The sequence below is a fragment of the Trachurus japonicus genome, chromosome 15 (genome assembly GCF_045865225.1).
Source record: "Trachurus japonicus isolate A0001 chromosome 15, Traja_1.0".
Taxonomy (NCBI): Eukaryota; Metazoa; Chordata; class Actinopteri; order Carangiformes; family Carangidae; genus Trachurus; species Trachurus japonicus.
In genome coordinates, this window is record NC_140921.1 from 17,923,957 (window position 1) to 17,944,392 (window position 20,436).

At 40.5% G+C, this 20,436-nt stretch overlaps 1 protein-coding gene across 2 annotated transcripts; it reads right to left on the reverse strand.

Moving 5' to 3' along the window:
• Nucleotides 1–1,098: 1,098 nt before the first annotated feature.
• On the reverse strand, nt 1,099–20,156 carry abcc2 (ATP binding cassette subfamily C member 2). Of its 2 annotated transcripts, none has more exons than XM_085800103.1 (32): nt 19,603–20,156; nt 18,118–18,294; nt 17,524–17,670; nt 17,264–17,404; nt 16,976–17,098; nt 16,797–16,852; nt 16,463–16,718; nt 16,192–16,382; nt 14,944–15,121; nt 13,870–14,124; nt 13,005–13,070; nt 12,547–12,684; nt 12,295–12,441; nt 12,114–12,198; nt 11,937–12,003; nt 11,701–11,827; nt 10,649–10,825; nt 9,289–9,456; nt 8,894–9,077; nt 8,590–8,725; nt 8,268–8,370; nt 7,961–8,180; nt 6,187–6,341; nt 5,479–5,634; nt 5,125–5,324; nt 4,895–5,021; nt 4,637–4,738; nt 4,142–4,285; nt 3,160–3,318; nt 2,906–3,072; nt 2,007–2,201; nt 1,099–1,408 (listed from the first exon to the last, which is right to left on the reverse strand). In XM_085800103.1, the coding sequence occupies exons 1-32, from the start codon at nt 19,645–19,647 to the stop codon at nt 1,279–1,281; spliced, it is 4,722 nt and encodes a 1,573-aa protein (XP_085656229.1). In that variant the 5' UTR covers nt 19,648–20,156; the 3' UTR covers nt 1,099–1,278. The 2 variants fall into 2 exon arrangements, with proteins under 2 accessions (XP_085656229.1, XP_085656230.1); XM_085800104.1 differs by having other exon boundaries at nt 16,192–16,376; nt 19,603–19,977.
• Nucleotides 20,157–20,436: the final 280 nt, after the last annotated feature.

Here is a 20,436-nt window from a genome sequence, read left to right on the forward strand (position 1 = left end):
GTGTTTCATTTTAGAAATTGTGTTATTTTTCCGCTTTAGCTGAGAGGATAGAAAGCCACAAAAGGCTTTCTCTGGTCCTGGCTGAAGCAAAAAAACAAAACAAAAAACCAACAACATAGCAACAACAAAAAACTCCCACCCTCGGATCAGACTGTCCAGTGAGATGACGAGTAGGCCTTAAAAGCTTTTCTAGAGAGTCTTTGTAGCTATAAAATCTGTGGATCTGTGGAAAGCCTCAGCTGATCGCAGGTGGGCTTAGACGTCACAAAGATACAGAGGCTGAGCAGGAGTTCATAATAATAAAAAAGTAAACAGGATGTTACCAACTTAGCTACATTGGCTAAAGTATAGATCCTGCAGCCTTCACTTGCACTTCATCATAATCGTATCATAATAAGACACTTTTAAGTCTTTCTGCTTTTTTGTAATTTGACCACAAGGATGCACAAGTAACTTGTGCAAGGCAATGTTTACTAGTGCATAAATGACGTGGCAGGAGCAATACATATTTGATCATGACAACACATATGCAGGACCATAAGATCATCTGCATTTAATGTAGTTTATTAGAGCATTACCATTAGAGCATCATTAATAATGAGACATACGTATATGTTCATGTAAGTATGTTTGAGATTATAGCCCAGGCTAATTTACATCTACAGTCCCACTGACAGGTTATCATTACTATCCATATACATGTATATTTAAAATCACTACATATAATTACATCTCTAACTAGAAGAAATAATTAAGTAAGTTAAGTATTGAGTTTTGAACATTGGCTGTATGAGCATAAATAATATACAGTAGTAAGATGTCTTGCTTTGTGAGGGGTGAGGCCTGACCAGTCCAGTTTCATTTCTGGATAAGCACATACTGTATATACAGTCAACAATGTGGTCAACAAAATTGTTCCAGCTTCATGTTTACTGTGCAGAAAAGAGTGGCATCAATCTCCACTGTTAATAATTCTTAGCTAGTGAACAACAGATTGCATTTCCCAAATCAGTTCACTTGGAATATGAGAGTTTTAAAATCTAAACAGGTTTAAACAGCAAAGGTGGTTGTTTTCATTAAAAACAATTACACTTAATTTGAGAAAGAACATTTATTTCCTTCACATATGAAAATTATAAACATACAGAATATGATTGCTTCATATAATTTCCTATAAATACAAATATTCCACCATTCAATGAATCAAAACTTTTTAAATCCAACAACATAAACAATTTACAGTATGAAATGTGATCATCCTAATAAAAAAGTGCAAAATCAGAGTGCTGTGATGTCTTCTTGTGTAATCCCAGCATCCTTTGCCATTGCATAGAAATGGCCTTGTTTACTCAGCAGGTTGCTTGGAGAATCAAATTCCACAATTTTACCAGCATCCAGCACCATTACCCTGTGGAGAAAGAACACAGCATAAACTGTTAAGGGCAGAGCAGCATGCTTACTGACTGAGAGAAGAGGATCCAATACAGATGAACTAATGTGAAAGAGATGGATATGAACATCCATTAGTGTTTTACAGCACTTCAGCAACACAGAGACCTTCAGGGTAGAAAAGAACATGACAAACATGGGAGGATGAAAGATGAGAGGAGAGAATTTACCTTTGACCTATTTGTCATAAGCAAATTCTCTCCTCTCATCTTGCAAAAATAAAATCTCACCCTACTCCTACCTAGTCTATAGAACTGTTTGTGCATTCAGGCACAAGATATTAGAGACTTTGAAATCTCAAAGCTCTTTTCATGTCTGATTCTCTTTACAGATGTGGTGATGAGGGCTCACTGGGTCCTCACAGCTGTGACCACCGGGCTTCTGACCCCTAATTGCTCCTTGAAACCTCACACTGAAACAGTCTAGGCCATTGTTTGGGACTGAACCTGGGAGGTGTTACGTTTGAAAATAAACAATGTGCAATACTGAGTCTTAAATTCACTTTTCGCACAAAATAAAACAAATGCGAAGGAAGAAATACATTCACAGTAACTCACCTGGAGCTGTCCATGATGCTGTGCAGACGGTGGGCAATGGTAAGGACAGTACAGTGTGAAAACTCCTCGCGAATGGTATTCTGAATCAGGTTGTCTGTCTCCAGGTCAACGGCTGCTGTGGCCTCATCCAGGATTAAGATACGAGACTTTCTTAACAGCGCTCGAGCCAGACACAACAGCTGCCTCTGCCCAACACTGGGAAGAAAGTAACATTATTATTTTTCTTGCTTTGTTTATGGAGAACAGAGATGAAAACACCCATAAAGAGACACTCATTAGCTCTTGCTAAAAATACGCTGGTGTTATACAAGATTTTAATAAATGGTGGCTCAAACACTTGAGCTGTGTTGGTGGTATGGACTGACATTTAATTAGCCTTAGATTGTGCAAAACACTCAGCACAAATTCAGTGATCATGCGGTTATCTGGCGGTCACCACACTGGTATTTAGGATTTTATTCCATTCATCTTGGTGGGTATGATCAGGTAGATTTTAAACTTGGTCAGTAGTTCATTTGATTGACATGAGCTAATTTTAATGAGAAAGTAACTGAAAACTGGATTAATTGAATGAATGACTGAATAAATCAAAACTGATTCCTTTACTAGAAGGGCAAAGGTAAGTTATAGAAGTAGTAAATAATATATACGACAGAAAACAATTGAAGGATTAGATGATTGATTGTATCAGAGAGGATATTGTGCTCTATAGGTTGGATTGTTGCAGATTTGAACATTTTTTAGGTTGCAGAAAAGCTTTTGAAATAACTTAAGTCAATTCACAACTGGCACACAACTGTGCCAGTTGTGAATTGACTCTATGTTTGTGTATTTTTAGGGCATTCTCATTTGCTCTGACTTTAATCCTTTGTAAAGTGGCAATTATTTCTGTGTCCCACCTGAGGTTCTCGCCACCCTCTGCTATTTCATGCTGTAATTTTTCCTGCAGCCCTGCCACGTAGTCCTTCAGATGAGAGAGCTCCAGTACTCTCCAGATGTCCTCATCACTGAATCTGTCAAATGGATCCAGATTCATCCTCAAGGTCCCGGAGAACAACACTGGATCCTGTGAACACAGGGTTTGGATTGTTCAGAGTACCTTTTAAAACTGAATACTTATACTGACTACTTACTTATATGTTATTGTGCATACCTGTGGTATGATGGTGAGGCTGTTTCTCAGGTCGTGCAGTCCTATTGTGGAGATATCTACATCGTCCAGGAGGATGCGACCTTCAGCAGCTTCAATGATTCTGAACAGGCAGTTTGTCAGACTTGATTTTCCAGCTCCAGTGCGGCCCACTATACCAATCTGCAATCAGTGAGAGAGAAACCAAATACACAAATACATGAGGCAACATAATGGCTGACATCTTTAAGCTTCAAGGTGATTTTCACTGTAGCATATACTGAGTTAGTGAAACCCTTTAGGACTTGTGTAAAAGGACCAGGTAATTGCATAAATATTATGTTTAGAGAAGGATCAGCATTTGTTAGGAGTGTGTCTGTAGCTTGCAGACTATCTTATAAATCCTATTCCCTGTGTCCAAGACATATCAATTGGTGAAAAAAACAAAGACAATAGTCCTCTGATGGAGAGGGAAATGATAATCATCTTTGCTTTGTTGAAGATGTGTGTCCTGTGTTGTAGCCTGTGACTGCCCCGACTGCTCAGACGATTCAAGCTTCATCAATATAAAATCCAGGGAAAAAATAAACAGGCCACTTCAGTCGGCATGGAGCTAAGAAAAGCAGCGGAGACCAGGCTTAAGTAAACAAAAGATAACCATTGTCTTCTAGAGATGAGAGAGCTCAAATGAGAGGGGACAAAGGAGAAATTCAGGTGTAGTTATTTTCTTTGAGACAGATGGTTTCACCACAAGGAAGCTGCATTATATACGACTATTTTTAGTTTGTGACTGCTAAAAACGGATGTAGGGATTACACAATTGTGTTAAAACTGTTTTACATCTAATTTTAGTGATGAATAATTTCTTAGGTTATACAGGTTTTGTTGAAATGAAGTTATTAGTTAATGTATTTGCATATTACATTCACTTGTATACACAGAGCTAAACAGACCACTAAAACAATTTTTATAATTAAATGTATTTATTTATTACACACAAACATACCTTCTCAGTGCTGGCGATGTCACAGGTGATTCCATGCAGCACTAGGTCTAATCCAGGTCTGTAGCGGACCTTGTAGTTTTCAAACTGAAACCTTCCGTCCTTGGGCCACTTCTCTGGAGGCCGAGTGTCAGTGACCCACTTAGCCTGTAGAAATAACGGCACACGCACAACAGATATGTAAGGGCACTGACTGACTACTGACTACTACCTACTAAAAAAATAGGATAATATTAACACATAAAAGGACGAGAAATACCTAACTAAATAACCAAACAATGATACTATCTAGGGGCACTTTTAGATGGATCTTACAAAGCTGCATAACAAAAGAAAAATATTTCTCAAAAAATGTGACAGAATCAAAGGATAAATAATGTGAAAGCCCAGCTCTTCAACTTCAGTATCTAAATGTCAGAAAAATAAGTGCATATCCTATTTTTGCAGCATGTGCCAGTGGGGGTCATGTTCCTGGAGTGATTTGTGAATTCAACATACCTCATTCTCTAGCTCTGTGTATTCACTCACTCTCTCCACGGCAACAATGTTGGTTTCCAGCTCTGAGGTCATTCGCACCAACCAGTTGAGGGTCTGAGTCACCTGCAGAGCCCAAATAGGAGAGAGAGCTCAGTTTACATGGTTTTGAAGGTTGTACCTTACCATCGTCACCAGAATTATTGCTATTATCACTGTATGTAGGCATTGGCATCAACCCATTGCGGTGTGCTTGATGTGGGTGTGTATTGGTGAACTAACATTAAGGGCATAAGATATTGACAGGCCAACCAGGCCGCTGTCCAGAGAGTCTCTGGAAATAACCGCAAACAAAGCCGCAAAAAACACCACCAGGTTTCCCAGGAACTCAAGACGGATGGCCAGCCACCTGTAAAGTAAACACACAGATTTAAAGGCGTCATCATTTATCAGCAAACTGAAAACCCCATTTTAAAAAAAGTGCCTGGATTTCATGTTTGTAGTTATCTGACCTGTTTGACACTATCCACGGGTAGACGCTCTTTAGGTTTTCATCGATAGTTATTTCGTTGTGTTTGAGAAACCTTTCTTGATGGCTGTACGCCCTGATCACTGACAGACCAGAAACTGTCTCTCCGAAGTGAGAGTATATGGGAGAGCGAGACACCGAGTCCAGCCGACGCAGCTGTCTTGAAGAGGCTACGTAGAAGCGCTGGGTGAAGAGAGAGGGCAACACAACAGAGGTCAATGGAAACATTAACTGGATTGTCAAGTCTACCTCCCTTTAATATTCACTGTTTTCATTTCAGGCTGTAAGATTACAAGATATACATTTCAGTCTTCTTGTTTTGTCTTGTTTGGTTCACCTGCACAAAGAAGTAGACCAGGCCCAGAGGAATGATGATGATGGTGAAGAAAGGAGTAGCCAGACAGATGACAAACAGTGTCCCCAGTACACCCAGCAGACACAGGAGCCAGGAGCGGAAGGATTGAGGAATGGCTTCGTCTATTGTGAAAATGTCCTTTAGGAACAGTGTTAAGAAAGTTAGGTCATTTATTACAAGTGCTTCCAAATGAACAGATTAAAAAAAATTCCATCTCAATGAATCCCTCTATTTTTCCCCAGCAACTGTTAAAATGCTGTAATTAAAAGTTCACATATCTGAATATGTGCCAATGAAGACCAGCTGGGCTTGAAACCCATTTGACCTGTTAGAAAATCCGAACACTGTTTGCCTGCCAGTTTCTGATTCTTTTAAACTTGTTTTTAAGGACTGTCTACTTGTCTTACAAGCTTGTAGAAACTGAGCCAGAACGAGGCCATCTTGCACTAGTCCTTCATGCGGGGAAAAAATCTGTGATGTGGCATCTTTTAGTTTTAATAAAAAATGTTATTCAAAAGTGTTCCTCAGGTGTAGGCATCCTCAGTTTTGTCCTTGACTTTGTGGAGCCTAATGAATGTCACAGGCAGAACTAATGAAATCATTTTGTTTGAATGGTAAAATTGCTTTGAATTCCACACCCTTAAAAGTCAAAATGAATAAATAAAACAAATGAAAAATAAGAGTTACTACCTTTGCAAAGCGGTTGACCACTCTTCCGATAGGCGTAGTGTCAAAGAACACCATGGGAACACGCAGCATGTTGTTAAGCAGTTTTGAGTGTAGGATTTGTGATGCAGCGACTGATGAATTGGCTAAGAGCAGTGTACCGAGGAACACAAAGAAGCCTGCCAGGAAAGGAGAGACTTTTAAATGTATACCTTGCAACTAGATTTTCACATACAATTACATCTATTTTTCCACAAAAGCATGAATGAGGAAAGAAGTGCAAAGAACTCAAACTAAGTCTAAAGAGAGCTTTTAAATCAAGACAGATAAAAACTCATAGAATCACAAAGGCACATTTACGCTGGTACTGTAAAAGAAGGACAAATGTGAAGAGGAGAAAAGTCCATTTAACCATTTTACAGGCATTAACACGTCATGTCTATTTCTTCCCACGGCCTTAGGTATTCAGCTATATTTGATTTAATGGAGCAGCACATAAACTCTTTCTGAAGTTCTGAAGTAATGCAATGTCATCTTAATTGGTGTTTCATCTATGCTTTGCAGCAGATTCAGTCACTAAAATGCAATAGAGAAAAACGTCATTTCAGAAAGAGCAATTTGCTGAATAACCCGAGCAGCACTTTGCAAAGGAAATAAAAACAAAACCTTTCTGGAGTCAGCCACTAGTGACGAGCCACAAAAATGACAAAAGTAGCACAGAGATTCCTCAGTTCAAGCTCTGCTACTGTATTCTTATACTCCCCAAGGTTCCAGAGGTTCACTATTAAATTCAAAACCCCTTCGACTTCAATGAGACACTCAATTGTGCATCTTTTTAACACCCTGACATAGTTCATCCTCTGAGGGGAAATAAGTACAGGACCTAAGCAAATGCTTTCTTCATGCAAGGAAACTCTGTGTTAAGTTCAAATCTTTTGTTAAGAGTTACATAAGAAGATGATTGCCTGTGCTTTGCACCACACTGTGTTCTATTATAAATAATTGTATTATGTTGTATTGTTTAGTTTTATATGATGGCAGACTGCTTCCCACACGCCTGTATTTACTTGATTGTATTATTGTTATTACTGTTTTTGATTTTCTTTTAAGGGAGTGTGCCTAATAACACCCGGCAGGGGGACTGGCAATGTGAATCAGCCAAAGGCTGCAATTGGGTGCAGCCGCACCCCCTTGGAGGGAGTGCTGAACAGAGACGTTCTAATATTGAGAAGGGCTTTGGTGCTGAATGCTGTACACTGACCTCCAAAAACAAATAAATAAATTGAAATTGAAATGATTGCTACTCGCAGTGTCTGTATGTTACAGACAGAGTTGGGAGGGCGTTATATAAGTTGAATAAATTATTATCCATTTAACATGTTAGATTCTGTTTGTAAACAAACTACAACAATGACAGGTTGTGGTTGTACACAGTTATGTGCTTTGATTATCTCTTCTTGACTTGGTGCTCAATAATATGGAACAACCTTAAATATGTAGACACTTCAAGTCAGTTAAGTCTGTTGCTTCAAGTAATTAAAATCAAATTAAATGGATATAATCTTTTATTATCCATAAGTATATGGCGAAGGATCACTTTACTGTACATGATATGTGAGATGTGTCGAAACTCAATGTACAGGCTGCATATTAAATAAAGGAAGAACACTTTATCATTAATAAAAAAGGAGAGACAGTGAGTTTCAGAAAAAATATCTATTTTGTTATTTGACGTGAATCAGAAAATATTTGCCAAATATAAAAGGCGTGACTGTAGTGAGAGGACTTGTTCAGTTACCTTGAGCCACCCCCAGAGCTCCGAACACTCCCACCCTGGTGTCTCTCATCGAGGCAGGGTATGTCTTGTTGTAGAAGTCCACCGCATCATTGGTCCAGTCACTCAGCCACAGGTTCTGACCGATAAAAGCAATGTTCTGGATGAAGTAAACCACAAAGACCATGGCTGCATAACCCCAGCCCATGGCACGCAGGTACTGGAGGTAGACCGAGAACTTCACCTGGATGTCAAAGAGCAGAAACGTCTCAGGAAAAACGGTTTCTAATTTTGGGTCATTGTATTGAGGCAGACCAACAACTTTTATTACCTGTCCTGTCTCCATAGCCTCTTTCTCTATGAGCCTCTGGCCTTTCTTTGACTCACCAACATCCTCAGTTTTTTTAAAGGAGCTGTTTTTTCTTAGTCTGACACTAAAAAAGGAGAGAAAACACACACAATTAAGACAACAACAACAACAACAACAACAACAACAACAACAACAAAACAAAACAAAACTACAGATTATTAGTAACTTAGTAGTAGATAAAATATTGTCCTTGTTTTCTGGGCATGAGATCTTGTAATAATGTTAACTTGGTCAAGAAACCCCTCCCTCCCCCTCGCATTACTCCCTCACAATATGCTCTAACCTGCCGTTGCGTTGGCTGCGGCGGATACTGGTCTCTCTCTTCAGTGTAACAGCCACCGTGTCCTCCAAAGGAGAGTCAGGTTGAGTATCCTCTCCTTCAGGGATGAGCTCTACGTCGGCAGTAACCTGGCAACGATCTGAATAAATACGGTCACATACGTGATTAACTTGACAGTGCTTGGGGTTAATGAGTGAATCATACAAGTATGAAGTACTGGAACAAATGCTAATTGAAATGATGCTAATTGAAACTGAAATGTCTATATTCATACATAAACAGTCAGATTTGAATATGTCAGCTTTACCTGACTCTGAATAGGTCCGATTGCTTTGCTCTCTGGCATATGTGTTGAGAAACTCTGAGAAAGCTCCTCTGCTTGAACGGAGGCTTTTGTAGGATCCAACCTCAGAAATCATCCCATCCTGCAGGACCACTATTTCATCTACGTAAGGAAGGAAGCTCACTCCATGAGTCACCAGGATACGAGTCTGTTTAGGAAAAAAAAACACACTGGGCCTCAGTAAAAAAACAATACTCATTTTGGAAAATAGTTTAAGAAAAAGAGCACACTATGAAATGACTAGAAATCACAATTTAACATCTATTTTCAAATGTGCCAAACTGTCAGGTAGCCAATATATTGTATTGAGCAGATAGAGAATCTCCTGATCAATGCTTTAACTGAGGTTCAGTACAAACCTTATCTTTGAGAAGCCCCTTGGGTCCAATAACTTTATCAAAGAGATGCTTCCCTACATGAGAGTCCACAGCAGACAAGGGGTCATCCAAGAGATAAATGTCAGCCTGACTGTAAGCTGCTCTGGCCAAGCTAACACGTTGCTTCTGACCCCCTGAGAGATTGATGCCCTGAGGAGAGGAGAGGAGAGGAGAGGAAACATAGCTTATTATTTTATATTATATCATGTACATCATTATGCACAACCTTGCAAAAAAAAAATTAACAAGATGTCATGGATTTCTGAGTGAGTGCAAAGTCCTTGCAAGCAGGGCCGTAGCCAGGGTTTTGAGATTGGTGAGGTCCAGAGGGGGTGGTGGGGGGTATGTGAACATGTGGAAAATGTTCACATTATTGACAAAAAACTATGCTTCACTTTGGACCCCTCTAGCTAGTAGTTAGCAAGTACCTGTATATCATTACATCAAAATGACCCACAATGATATAAAATAGACTGGGGGGGTTACAGGATAGTTGAGAGAGGCAGGAAATGGGAGGGAGAGAGCGGGGGAATGACACGCAGGATAGGGCTGCTCAGCGTGGGATTTGAACCGGGTTCGCCTGCAGTGAGGATTATTAGCCTGAACACATGCAGGTGTTCTACCAACTGAGCTAAACACCGCCCCAACCTTATTATTATTATTATTATAGACCCATTTGGTATGAAAGGAGGCTGATTGAGCTTTATACCGCTGACTAGCAGGAAATGTCCTGTGCTTTTCAGCCTTTTATTAACCTACCGTTTACAGCTGAGAACATCAGGTATTGTTCCCTCTCCATTAAAGCAGAAGTAAGCGATCCGGTCGTTTTGGCTAACTTCCTGTCAGCGGATGGAGTTAGCAGTCCCCGCCCTCATCCCTACGTCACCACATTCACGCGCATCCCTTGGCTGCACACACACACAGAGGACCGCCCCTTTATGCCGTTCTCTCTCCTCATTGGATAAAGGTTGTAGGATACAAGGTAAGTTTTCTCCTCGGCTTACAGCAGAGCAGAGTGACTGACCCGTGTTTCAGACCAAACACTCTATGTAAGTGATTGCTGTCGGAAGATATAACTATTTAAGACTTATATTAACACAAACATTCTGCTTACTTCTGCTTTAAATAAAGTGCAGTGAAATCTGCGATCTGCCGATACATCAACTTCCCGCGTGTCGTTTCAAAATGAAAGATGACCGATATGGTTATCATGCTATTTAGGCTGTGGCTTCTTCAATTTTTTTCTCACTGAAATTCACCGAAATTCACCTCATAGCTGGCTACGGCCATGCTTGCAAGTTGATTTTCTATTCTATCAAAATCATTCTTTCATTTTTCTCACCTTCTCTCCAATCTCAGCGAGGTCTCCACCAGCCAGCAGCTCCAGGTCCGGGGCCAGGGCACAGGCCTGTATCACCTCCTGGAGCCTCCTTTCCTCAAGCGGGGAGCCAAAAAGAATATTATCCCTCACTGTGGCATTTTGGATCCAGGCTTGCTGCGGCACAAATGCAAGGGAGCCCTGGGGAAAAAAGACAATAAGAGTCAGGCTCTGGCTTTCCTCAAACAACAACACTGATGTCCAGCCACCTCCCATTAAAAAGGAGGAATTCATTAAGGTTTTCACTCAGCCCACGTTTTTACATCATTTATGAGGGAAAATATTATATTAGCTCCATCAGCCCTCACTATTGGATCTACTCAGGGAATCACAAAGAATTTTAAAGATATTCTCAGTTCACCATGGGTAAACCTGGGATCAAACTCATTTTTGAGCAGGTGGAACTAAAGCTTTGCACTGTACTTCTGTAAACCATCAGCTTTAGTTTTAGTCTGCAATGGTGTTGTTCTAACTGGCTCTACATTGTATGTCTCAGCTCTATATTATGGATGTAACTGCTGTGTTTGTCTAGAAAGAAAACATTTCTTGCGCAGCAGTAAAGCTGAAGTTCTCACCTTTTGTTCGAGTGATTTAGAAAGAAAGAGTTTGCCATTCCAAGAAATAAAGGTGAAATTTGTTTTTTTTCCCCCCTAACTCACAGATATTTTACAGCAGATGACTGCAGCTTTTCTTTATTTCGCTCCTGGAAAATGGACTCATCTACCTTCAAGCTGATCACATCAGAGCTTTTGTATGTGTTGTGTATAATCTTTGACTTGAGAGGCTTCTTTGTTTCATGCCTTGTTGTTTGCAATATTTGCAACATAAAGTCATTCAGGATGTATTCTTCATTGCTGTGTTTTAATCCTAAATGATTCAACAACTGCTGCAGAGTTATTCAGAGTTTTCCATTCAGTGAATTGATCAACTGACACAATGGTTTGTGTGCACATATTTTGGAACAAACACACTTTTTTATTGTTAGAAATACATGAAAAGAAAAGTTAAAATATCACCTGAATGTTGATGAAGCCTTTGGTGCTGTGCATTTCTCCCAGGAGGGCTGACATGAGAGAGGACTTTCCTGAGCCCACAGCTCCCACCACGGCCACCAACCGACCGGGCTTAACATCTAAGGACACACTGGAAAATACACACAGAAGAAATGTGGTCAATTTTGTAAGAGTTTTTTTTCTTTTCTTTCTTTCTTTTCTTTTTTTTTCTTTTTACAAAATTCAAAAGATAGACGTACTTTTTCAGCAGAGGCTCAGCATCTTTTTCCCAAGCAAAAGAGCCGTCACACACACTGATGGCAGTGCCTGATGAAAAGAAAAGCACAGAGACATGTTAACTGCACATGTACCAACAAAGTGGTAACATCTTTAGTGCTCAGCGGAGAAGCAGGAGCGAGTGCTGATGGTGAACGTACTGAAACTGGGGTCATGCTGCACAATGTCACTGTCAAGATCTTCCCCTGCCAAAAACTTCTCCAGGCGCTTCCTGGATACTGTTGTCTAAAGTGACAAACGAAACAAACACACGCACAGGTTAAGAGGCTTTAGGCATTCGTTTAATATGTGTGCATGCACTGTGGGTTGCTGCTTCCTCACTTGAACAATGGCAGCAATGAGCATGGGCAGCATGGCCAGGGGAAATCGGAGGATGTTGAAAAGTGAGATGGAGGTGAATGCTTTCTCGGCTGTCAGCACATTCTCCGAGCTCACCCCTACGAACACTGCAAAGGTGGCCAAAGAAACCTGTGGCCAAAAGAAAAGTGAGGGAAGGGGGAAAAAAGCATTTGAAAAGATCGTATTTAATCTGAAGTGTCACATCTTTTTGTGACTCTTCTTCACAGCACTCACCAGAGCAGGAGCACAGCTGAAGATGAAGGTAGAGACAGATGTCAGGTAGGCAAACTTTTTCATGACATTCAGTTCTTGCCCCCTAATACTTTCCACCTGCGCCTGGAAGGATGGCTCCCATGCATACAGCTTCAGAATCTGGAGGAGATGGCATTGCCAACGGACATGGAAAAGGAAGGGCGGGGGAACAGAGCACTAGTGTTCAAATCTTATGTGATCAATGCCAAAAAACCATAGGTGGTAGATTCAGTACAATGGCAGGAACTGCAGACTAGCATTTCAGCTTTTTCCTGGAGCGTTAAAGTCTTTTATTCTCAGGAAGGTCTCAATTAGAGCCTCAGCCCCCCCTCCTCCACTCTGCCTGAAGTATTTGTCAAAAAAGAAATAGCAGCAGAGGTCGTGATCTTACATCATTTGGGGGGCAGGGTAACTCTGCATAGATTGAATAAGGCACTGACCTTGATCCCATTGAGTATTTCATTCATGATTTTCAGTCTCTTGTCTTTGAACTTCATGTTCTCAATCTGAAAAAAGACAATGTTCATCAGCAGGGAAGTCTAACTGACCTCATGGTAAAAAGAAAAGAAAAACTCATATCAATTAGAAAAATAAGAAAATCATTTAGCCAAGAATAGAGGTTTGACATACAGATGAAGTCATTTCATATCTCCTGGTAAAACACCATCATCTTATTCATTATAGAAAACATTCAATCACATCAATCCAAGGCCTGCCAAGAAAATAGATTAAACACTTGTGCACTTTGCTGACTTTAAAGGGCGCACATCTTTCATTGATTTGACAGCATATTTAAAGAGGCCTTTCTCATAATTGATGGATTGCAAAGGAAACAGTATGTACAGTCTGCAAAACTTGCATTTTCCAATTGGCTGTTAATATGCATTTTTGGTCTGATGTACTATAAAAAAATAAAAAATAAATAACATGCAAAAGTAAACAACATGAGCCCTCCAGTCCCTAATAATGAATGCTTCATGCACGGTTGTTGGTATTTCTGGTACAAAGGGCTCAGGCCTCTGCGCTTCTGTTTGCTTCTGTCACCTCTGTTTGCAGAGGGAATGTAATTAGTGTCAAGTTCCACGAGCACAACCTTGTGATCCATGGAAATGGATTGTGGTTTTATTCTGTGAAGTTCTGAGTTTCTCTACTGATTAGTACTAATTCAGTGACTTTGTTATTCAGTATTACTAATTAATTAGTTTCTAATCAAGTAAGTGTTATGCTATTTCTGTTACACACAGTGCAGCATTTTCTAAAGATAAAACAACTGTAACAACTGTATATGTGTACAATACTGCTGACCTGGAGTTTTCTGGCCTTAGTGGCTAAAAATCCATTGATCGGCACCATTAGCACCATGACTGCCAATCCTGCCAACACAGCGGGTCCCAGCTCCAGCCACAAGAAAACAATGGCCAGAATGATCTGCAGAGGGCAGGACCAGAGCAGGTGGATGAAGTTGGTCACATCGCTGAAGCGCTGGGCGTCGGCTGACATCAGATTCACTGTTTCTCCAACGGTCGACTCTTTACGAGTGTCATTAGACACCACCAAAGCCTTGGAAAAGGGATAAAGAAGGAGATGGGGGGGGGGGGGGATACACACAGTGTCACAGAGTCAACAAAACATAAACTTGACTTGTGATGTGCAGTAATCGCATCATGTACAGGTACCCAAATGTATAGGTCATTGAATAGCTCAGGAAATTGCTATACTTAAGTGTGGCTGAGGCAAAGAGCCCAGGCATCTTATGTTATTTTCTTCTGTGAGAGGGTAAAGTATGTGTGCATCACATGTCAATGAAAGTGATTTTTCCATCATACAGATGGCCAGTCTCTTGGTTGTGTGTTGAAAGCTACAGTACATCTGGCAATCTATTTCTAATGACAGGGACTGAGGTGGTAATTACCAGTTGTGACATCGGTTCTGACATTATGTTCGTTTTGGATGTGATGGCTGATTGCTGTGGCAGGCGTTTGTTTGTCTGTGGGCTGATTTTGTCAAGGTGACAGCATTGCAGTCGTGCATCAGGTAGCAAAAATCAAACTGAAGGGAAAGTTCAAAGATGGGTATGGTGTGACCCATGTGTACTGAAAACTCATGAAAGCAGAGAGCATCTTGTTAATTGGTGACACCATCTGTTTTGAAAACGCCATTTTGGTCTTGACCACAACCCTGTTACATTTCATGAGCGCTTCTTGCACCATATTTTGCCATGATGACACACATAGACTAAACAATACCAGTCATGACATGGTGAAATGCTGATGGGTGTCCTGGCTGGTTGCCTCTTGTTTAATTTCAGCTGTGTGATGTGAAGTAAGAAAATGTTATTGTTCTCCCACTCCCACTCCCATTTTTTTTTTTTTTTTTTACCTTTTTGTACACGGCAGCTATGATGGCGGTGCGAACCTTCATCCCCAGTACAAAGCAGCGCTGGAAGTACTGCTGCAGGAACAGAGACTGCAGAATGGCCACCAGCAGCAGCAGCACTGCATACACATAGCCTTCCCAGGTATATCTGGATTTGTCCTGAGTGAAGGAGACCATCAATCTGTGGAAAAGAAAAAAGGAAGTTAATCAATAGGGAAGCTCAACAACAAATGGGCTGCCACAGGGGCCTGCCCTCCACCCTTTCCTGCACTACACAATGACGCAACTGTATCACTGAGTGTGTTGCACCGACCTACAGTCAAGATGAAATGTCAGTCATTACACTACTTAACCTTTCATATTCCCTATGTGCACAGAAATGCACAATTATTATTGTATCTTGTGTTTTTTATGACTTTGTTTCTTAGTTTCTTTTGTAATTGTTTTTTATGTTCTTGGGATTGTTTGTTGTCGTCAGGTCTCTCTTGGAAAATAGATTTCTAACCTTAATCATGTGAAATATGTTTTCATTTTCTTTCATTTAGCCTCCTACTTACTTTGTGTTGTTTCACCACTTTCCTCCCCCTCTGTAAGCCATTCGTGTTGATTGTCAGTTGATGTTTAAACTAACCACACAGTATTATATGGCTGAGCTCAAGGGTTGGTTCATTCACATAGCAGAGAGTCTGCCTACAGGTTTTGGGGAGACCAATGCATTAAGTTATATAAGGCCTTTTATGGCTTCAGAGGGAGCTGTGCAAAGTCTAATAAAGTAAAGTAAAGATGGAAAAACAAATTATATTATATTATTTTGCACTTCTATGCTTCCATAGTGTGTTGTAGTGTTCATTGTGGATTTAATTATATGATCACGGTGAAAAAAGAGATCAATTCCTGTCATGTGCGTCTCGTGGCTTCCTGCTCTGTCACTAGTTCAGCATCTTACCGTTTGTGTTTGTAGGTATACGACTCTCAGTTAATGATTGCAGAGGATGGTGACAGTGTAAAGCAGTGAACATTGCTCTGTTGACAGTTATTGAGACTACGTGTCGAATTCAAGATTTGTCATCAATTCTTTTTTTTTTTTTTTTGGAGTACTGGTAGCAAATGTAGCAGGTAGCAAAAGTACTTCAAAACCACAATCAATAAAAAAAAATTGTAAAGACACATTAATCTGCTGCTCATAAAACAGCTGATCACAACCAAATAACAAAATCCTGACTGATGAGAGATTTTGTTTAAAAGACTCACTTCAGGAGTTGAGGACTGGCGAACGCCAGTAGGTCCTGTAGGAGTTTGAACACAGCAGATTCAAAGAGCACCCCTTTGAAGGTCTTGTAAATGGTGGTAACCAGCCATGAGTTGGGATAATCATCTTCTTCCTTCTTTTTGTCCTTTTTCTTTTTCTTCTTCTTTTCATCCTCCTTCTTTCCCTTCTCCTCCTAAAGAAAATAAGTTGGCATTCAACCCAATATAATGCTGATTATTTACTGAAAATAAAATCCATTTTCCAAACTCTCACCATCATCAGCACATCCTGACTGACGCCTTTCCCCAGACCATTGGACAGACCATTTTGAAAGGCCTCGTCCTGAGCTTTGTCCTTGTTCTTTTCCTGTTTCTTCTTCATCTGCTTTTGGTAGCGGACCCGAGCGGCAGCCAACTCCGGCTGCATGAAATACTGGAAGCGCTGGTTGATATAAGCAGTGCTGTCTGTCTCATTCAGGTCCCACATGTCCTCCTGAACCAGGGGCTGCTTGTAGCCTTTCACCACCATGCTGGTGGGATGATGAGAAGTTGAAAGTCACAGCCTATACACATGAGTTGGATTTAAAATGTAACAACTTTTAACTCACCTGTTAAACCAGTCGAATGTGATTCTGCTCAAAAACACTGCGCCCGCTTCGGGATTCTGAGGACCAAAACAATTTCAGATAAGCAGACATACAGTATTGTGTGTATTACATTTTCTACAGTATATTATTATGAATTCCACAGTATGAAAAAATACTTCCATCTGGGTGGCTATACGTACCTTTTTCACAAGCTCCTCATCCTCTGGAGAGACATCAGCCACAGCAGAGAGAAAAAGAGCAATCACTTCCAGGCCAAAGGAGATGTAGAAAAGGCAAAAACGAGGCAGATCACCGATTTCTCCCTGATGGGTGGAAAAGAGGTGTTCAGGGTGCATCAGGGAATGGTGCATTACTATAAATATGGTGGGGTACAATGAATCACAACAAGTATGCATTAGATCTGACTAAAGATCAAAGTCTGTATTCAGCTATCTGCCAGCTTAATGACTGAAGGTTTGTCATCATACCTGCCTGAGTGCCTCCCGTAGAAGGGTCTGGAAAGGGAAGACGTCGCACAGAACAAGTAGCAACCAGAAGAGGAAGAGAGTGGCTGAGTCCACTGCTCCTTCACTTCGCCTCACTCCCTCCTGGCATAACAGCAGAAGGATCTAACAAAGAGGACAAGAGGAATTTAAATAAATATATACATATATTTATAAATAATACATAATCTTTCCATCTCAAGCACTAGAGCAGAACAAGAAATGGAAAAACATTTTGTATTTACCCATGTAACAGCAAAGAGGACTGGGTTTGCATAGTATACACCAGCATGTTTCTCTGTTGACGGTGGGTCTTCACCTGAACCATAATCCTCTCCGAGTGTGACTGCCAGGGCTGCTATGGCCACGAGCAACAACAGAGACACCACGAGCTGAGGAGAGGAGACAAGGTTTGAACTTAACAGTGGAGAATGATGCAAGTGCAGAGTTTGATACTAGAAGGTAAAATAGCTGCCATTGCATGTAGTTAAAGAAGCAGAGCAGGTGGAGGAGACACCAAAACATTTGTACACTTTGCACAGATACTGGACATTTTAAAGAAGGAAAAGGAGCAAATGTATGTCATTTCAAGAATATCCAATGATATAATTGAAGTTATTTGTGTAAAAACTACACCAAACACACACATTATTATATATGATTATATAATGACTATTATTATTTTAAGATACCACTTATTATTACATCTAAAAATGTAACAGGAGGAAATAATAATTGTATTTTTGACCTCTTGTGCTATGGTTTCTTAAATTACAGGCGATTACATTTTATCTGGAGCACTGTCTTTACTTGTTTCTTTTTCTTACTGTGTGCGTTACCTGTTTGCAGAGGTAGATCTTGGACAGGTGTTTTGTGTTCACTTGTGTTCTTCTGCAGAGAGACACCAGGTGCCACGGGGCACAGAGCCACAGGAACCCCAGGGGGATCCAGACCAGCAACGTCTGCTCCACACATACTGGGAGATCTGGGTCTTCTCGATTCACATATGAGGCATTCTGAAGTGCACACACAAACAATCATCACATGTGGATAAACAGAGCCTCACAAAATCATGTCGCCCCCATAATGTCAGACAAATATAATACAAATACACTCTCATCCATGCCCCTCCAGAGCCTGTGCTATATTACACCACAGGGACACCCAACAACTCCCTAATTAGAAATTTAATCAACAGCGACTCACATGTGATTAAATCCTCAGTCGCTGCTTATGATTTACAGCAGCAGGTGGAAAGTGCACTTCTGGAGAGGTTAACGATGGAGGGGCACGTTCTAATGGACTGATGGAAATGTGGTGTGAAAGGAGCTCATTACTGATTTTAATTTGTTGTAAGAACAAAAGACTCTGACAGAGTACAGAAAAATATATTTAGTATTAGCATTTTAAGCACTTGGAAATTACTGAGATTGTCTGTAGTAGCAAACTGTTGTCAGATGAAGCTTTGTTCTACTCTCCAAGAGGGCATGTAGCAGTATGTCTGGACGGATGCGTGGTATTTTTTAGACAGAAGGAGGAGGTGTTTATTAATGTGGATGTTTTAAATGGACAAAATCCTCCATGAGAAAAACTAAATCTTTACAGCAGCATCTACTGATGTTATTCATTTCTTTCATCAAAAGTCATATGTTTCACATCTGACCTCAGTTTCAGTTTGACAAGAAGAAAACCAGTAAATCCTCTCTTTCAAGACATTAAAGCAAAATACCATGTGTGTATATATATATGTATATATGGAGAGAGAGAGAGAGATTCAGTTGATTCATTAAAGATTATTGGCCAAATTATCAATTCCAAGGGATTGAAAGTCACAGTTTGTAAACATATACTGTAGCGGATGGACATGCTGAGTCATGTCTGACTTAAGGACAGTCACATGTTCACTGGGCTCACTGTGAACAGGGGTTGAAAACATAAAATGCTTTCAGTATATTCTCCATGGTCTTCCTTGCACATTTCTTAGCTGAATTGCTTCATACATACCCATCAGCTACAGTAGTTATGACATGGTATGTAGAACTGATAATATAACTATATAAAAACATGTACAGAGTAACAGAAGTTTCTGTCCGTTAAAATCCTATTCCTATGTCATAACAGAAAAAGAGATGTTGTACTGTTGAGTATAGTGTCTACAAGTGTTGTCACCCTCTGATTACATCGCTTACGTGTGTCAAAAGTTTTTCACTGTTTTTAATGTTGTGACTTTAGCATGGGTCTAAAGTGAGTCGACTGAACTCCACAATTTCCCTAAACTCCCAGTCTCTCTCGTAGCTTTTGTTGTTTTTCATTGTTGAACTCACCCAGAAAATGGACCCACAGTATTCATCCAAGGCTGCAGCACACATGGTCCACGCTGATGGCTTCAGTTGCCCTTAACCAGACGTCCAGACGCCTGAGGTTGACTTGAAAGCTCCTGCTCTCTGTCCACTCACACTCCAAAGACAATCACAGGACGTACGTCTGAGGGACTTTGAGCCATGAGGCTTTAAAACTGAAAGAAAAAACGTCCTTGTGCAGAGAAATAAAAAGACTACAACGCCAAAAATGAACTGACTTAACGTGAGAAAACAGATGGGTTAAGGCTCTTTTAGTGTCCTCACTTCCTCAGTTACTGAGGTTTAATTCCTGGCAGTCCTCAGTGCCTTGTTTCACATCTGCAAGAAGCGCACACATGCCACATGCCTCCTGTAAATGAAAGAACTTGACAGTAGTAGTCAAAGTCATTGAGAGAATCCAGCCCACAGACACTCCTCAGTGCTGAGAAGTGTCTAAAGTTCAATATTTCCGTCATGTAAGAGGAGAAAAGAGAGAAGCACAGGCTTGCATAACTATTCCTCTTCTGTTTTTCCTGTGTAAGAGGGAACAGCCTTCCCAAAAAGGGAATGTGTTTAGAGAGGGGGTGGGTGGGGGCTCATTAGACCCCTTTTCCTGTTATGTTTCCAATCCTCTTCTGCACGCCGTCTCTCTCTCTCCACGCCATCCATTCTGGGAACTCAAGTCCCATCTGATTAATCTCAGGCAGTCATTCATACGGATGGGTTGAAGGGGCTGATGTGTGATTTTGGATTCTCTTTGTTCCTCAATTAATAGACACGGTATGTACAAGAAATTCAGAGAGATATTGAGAGCAGATA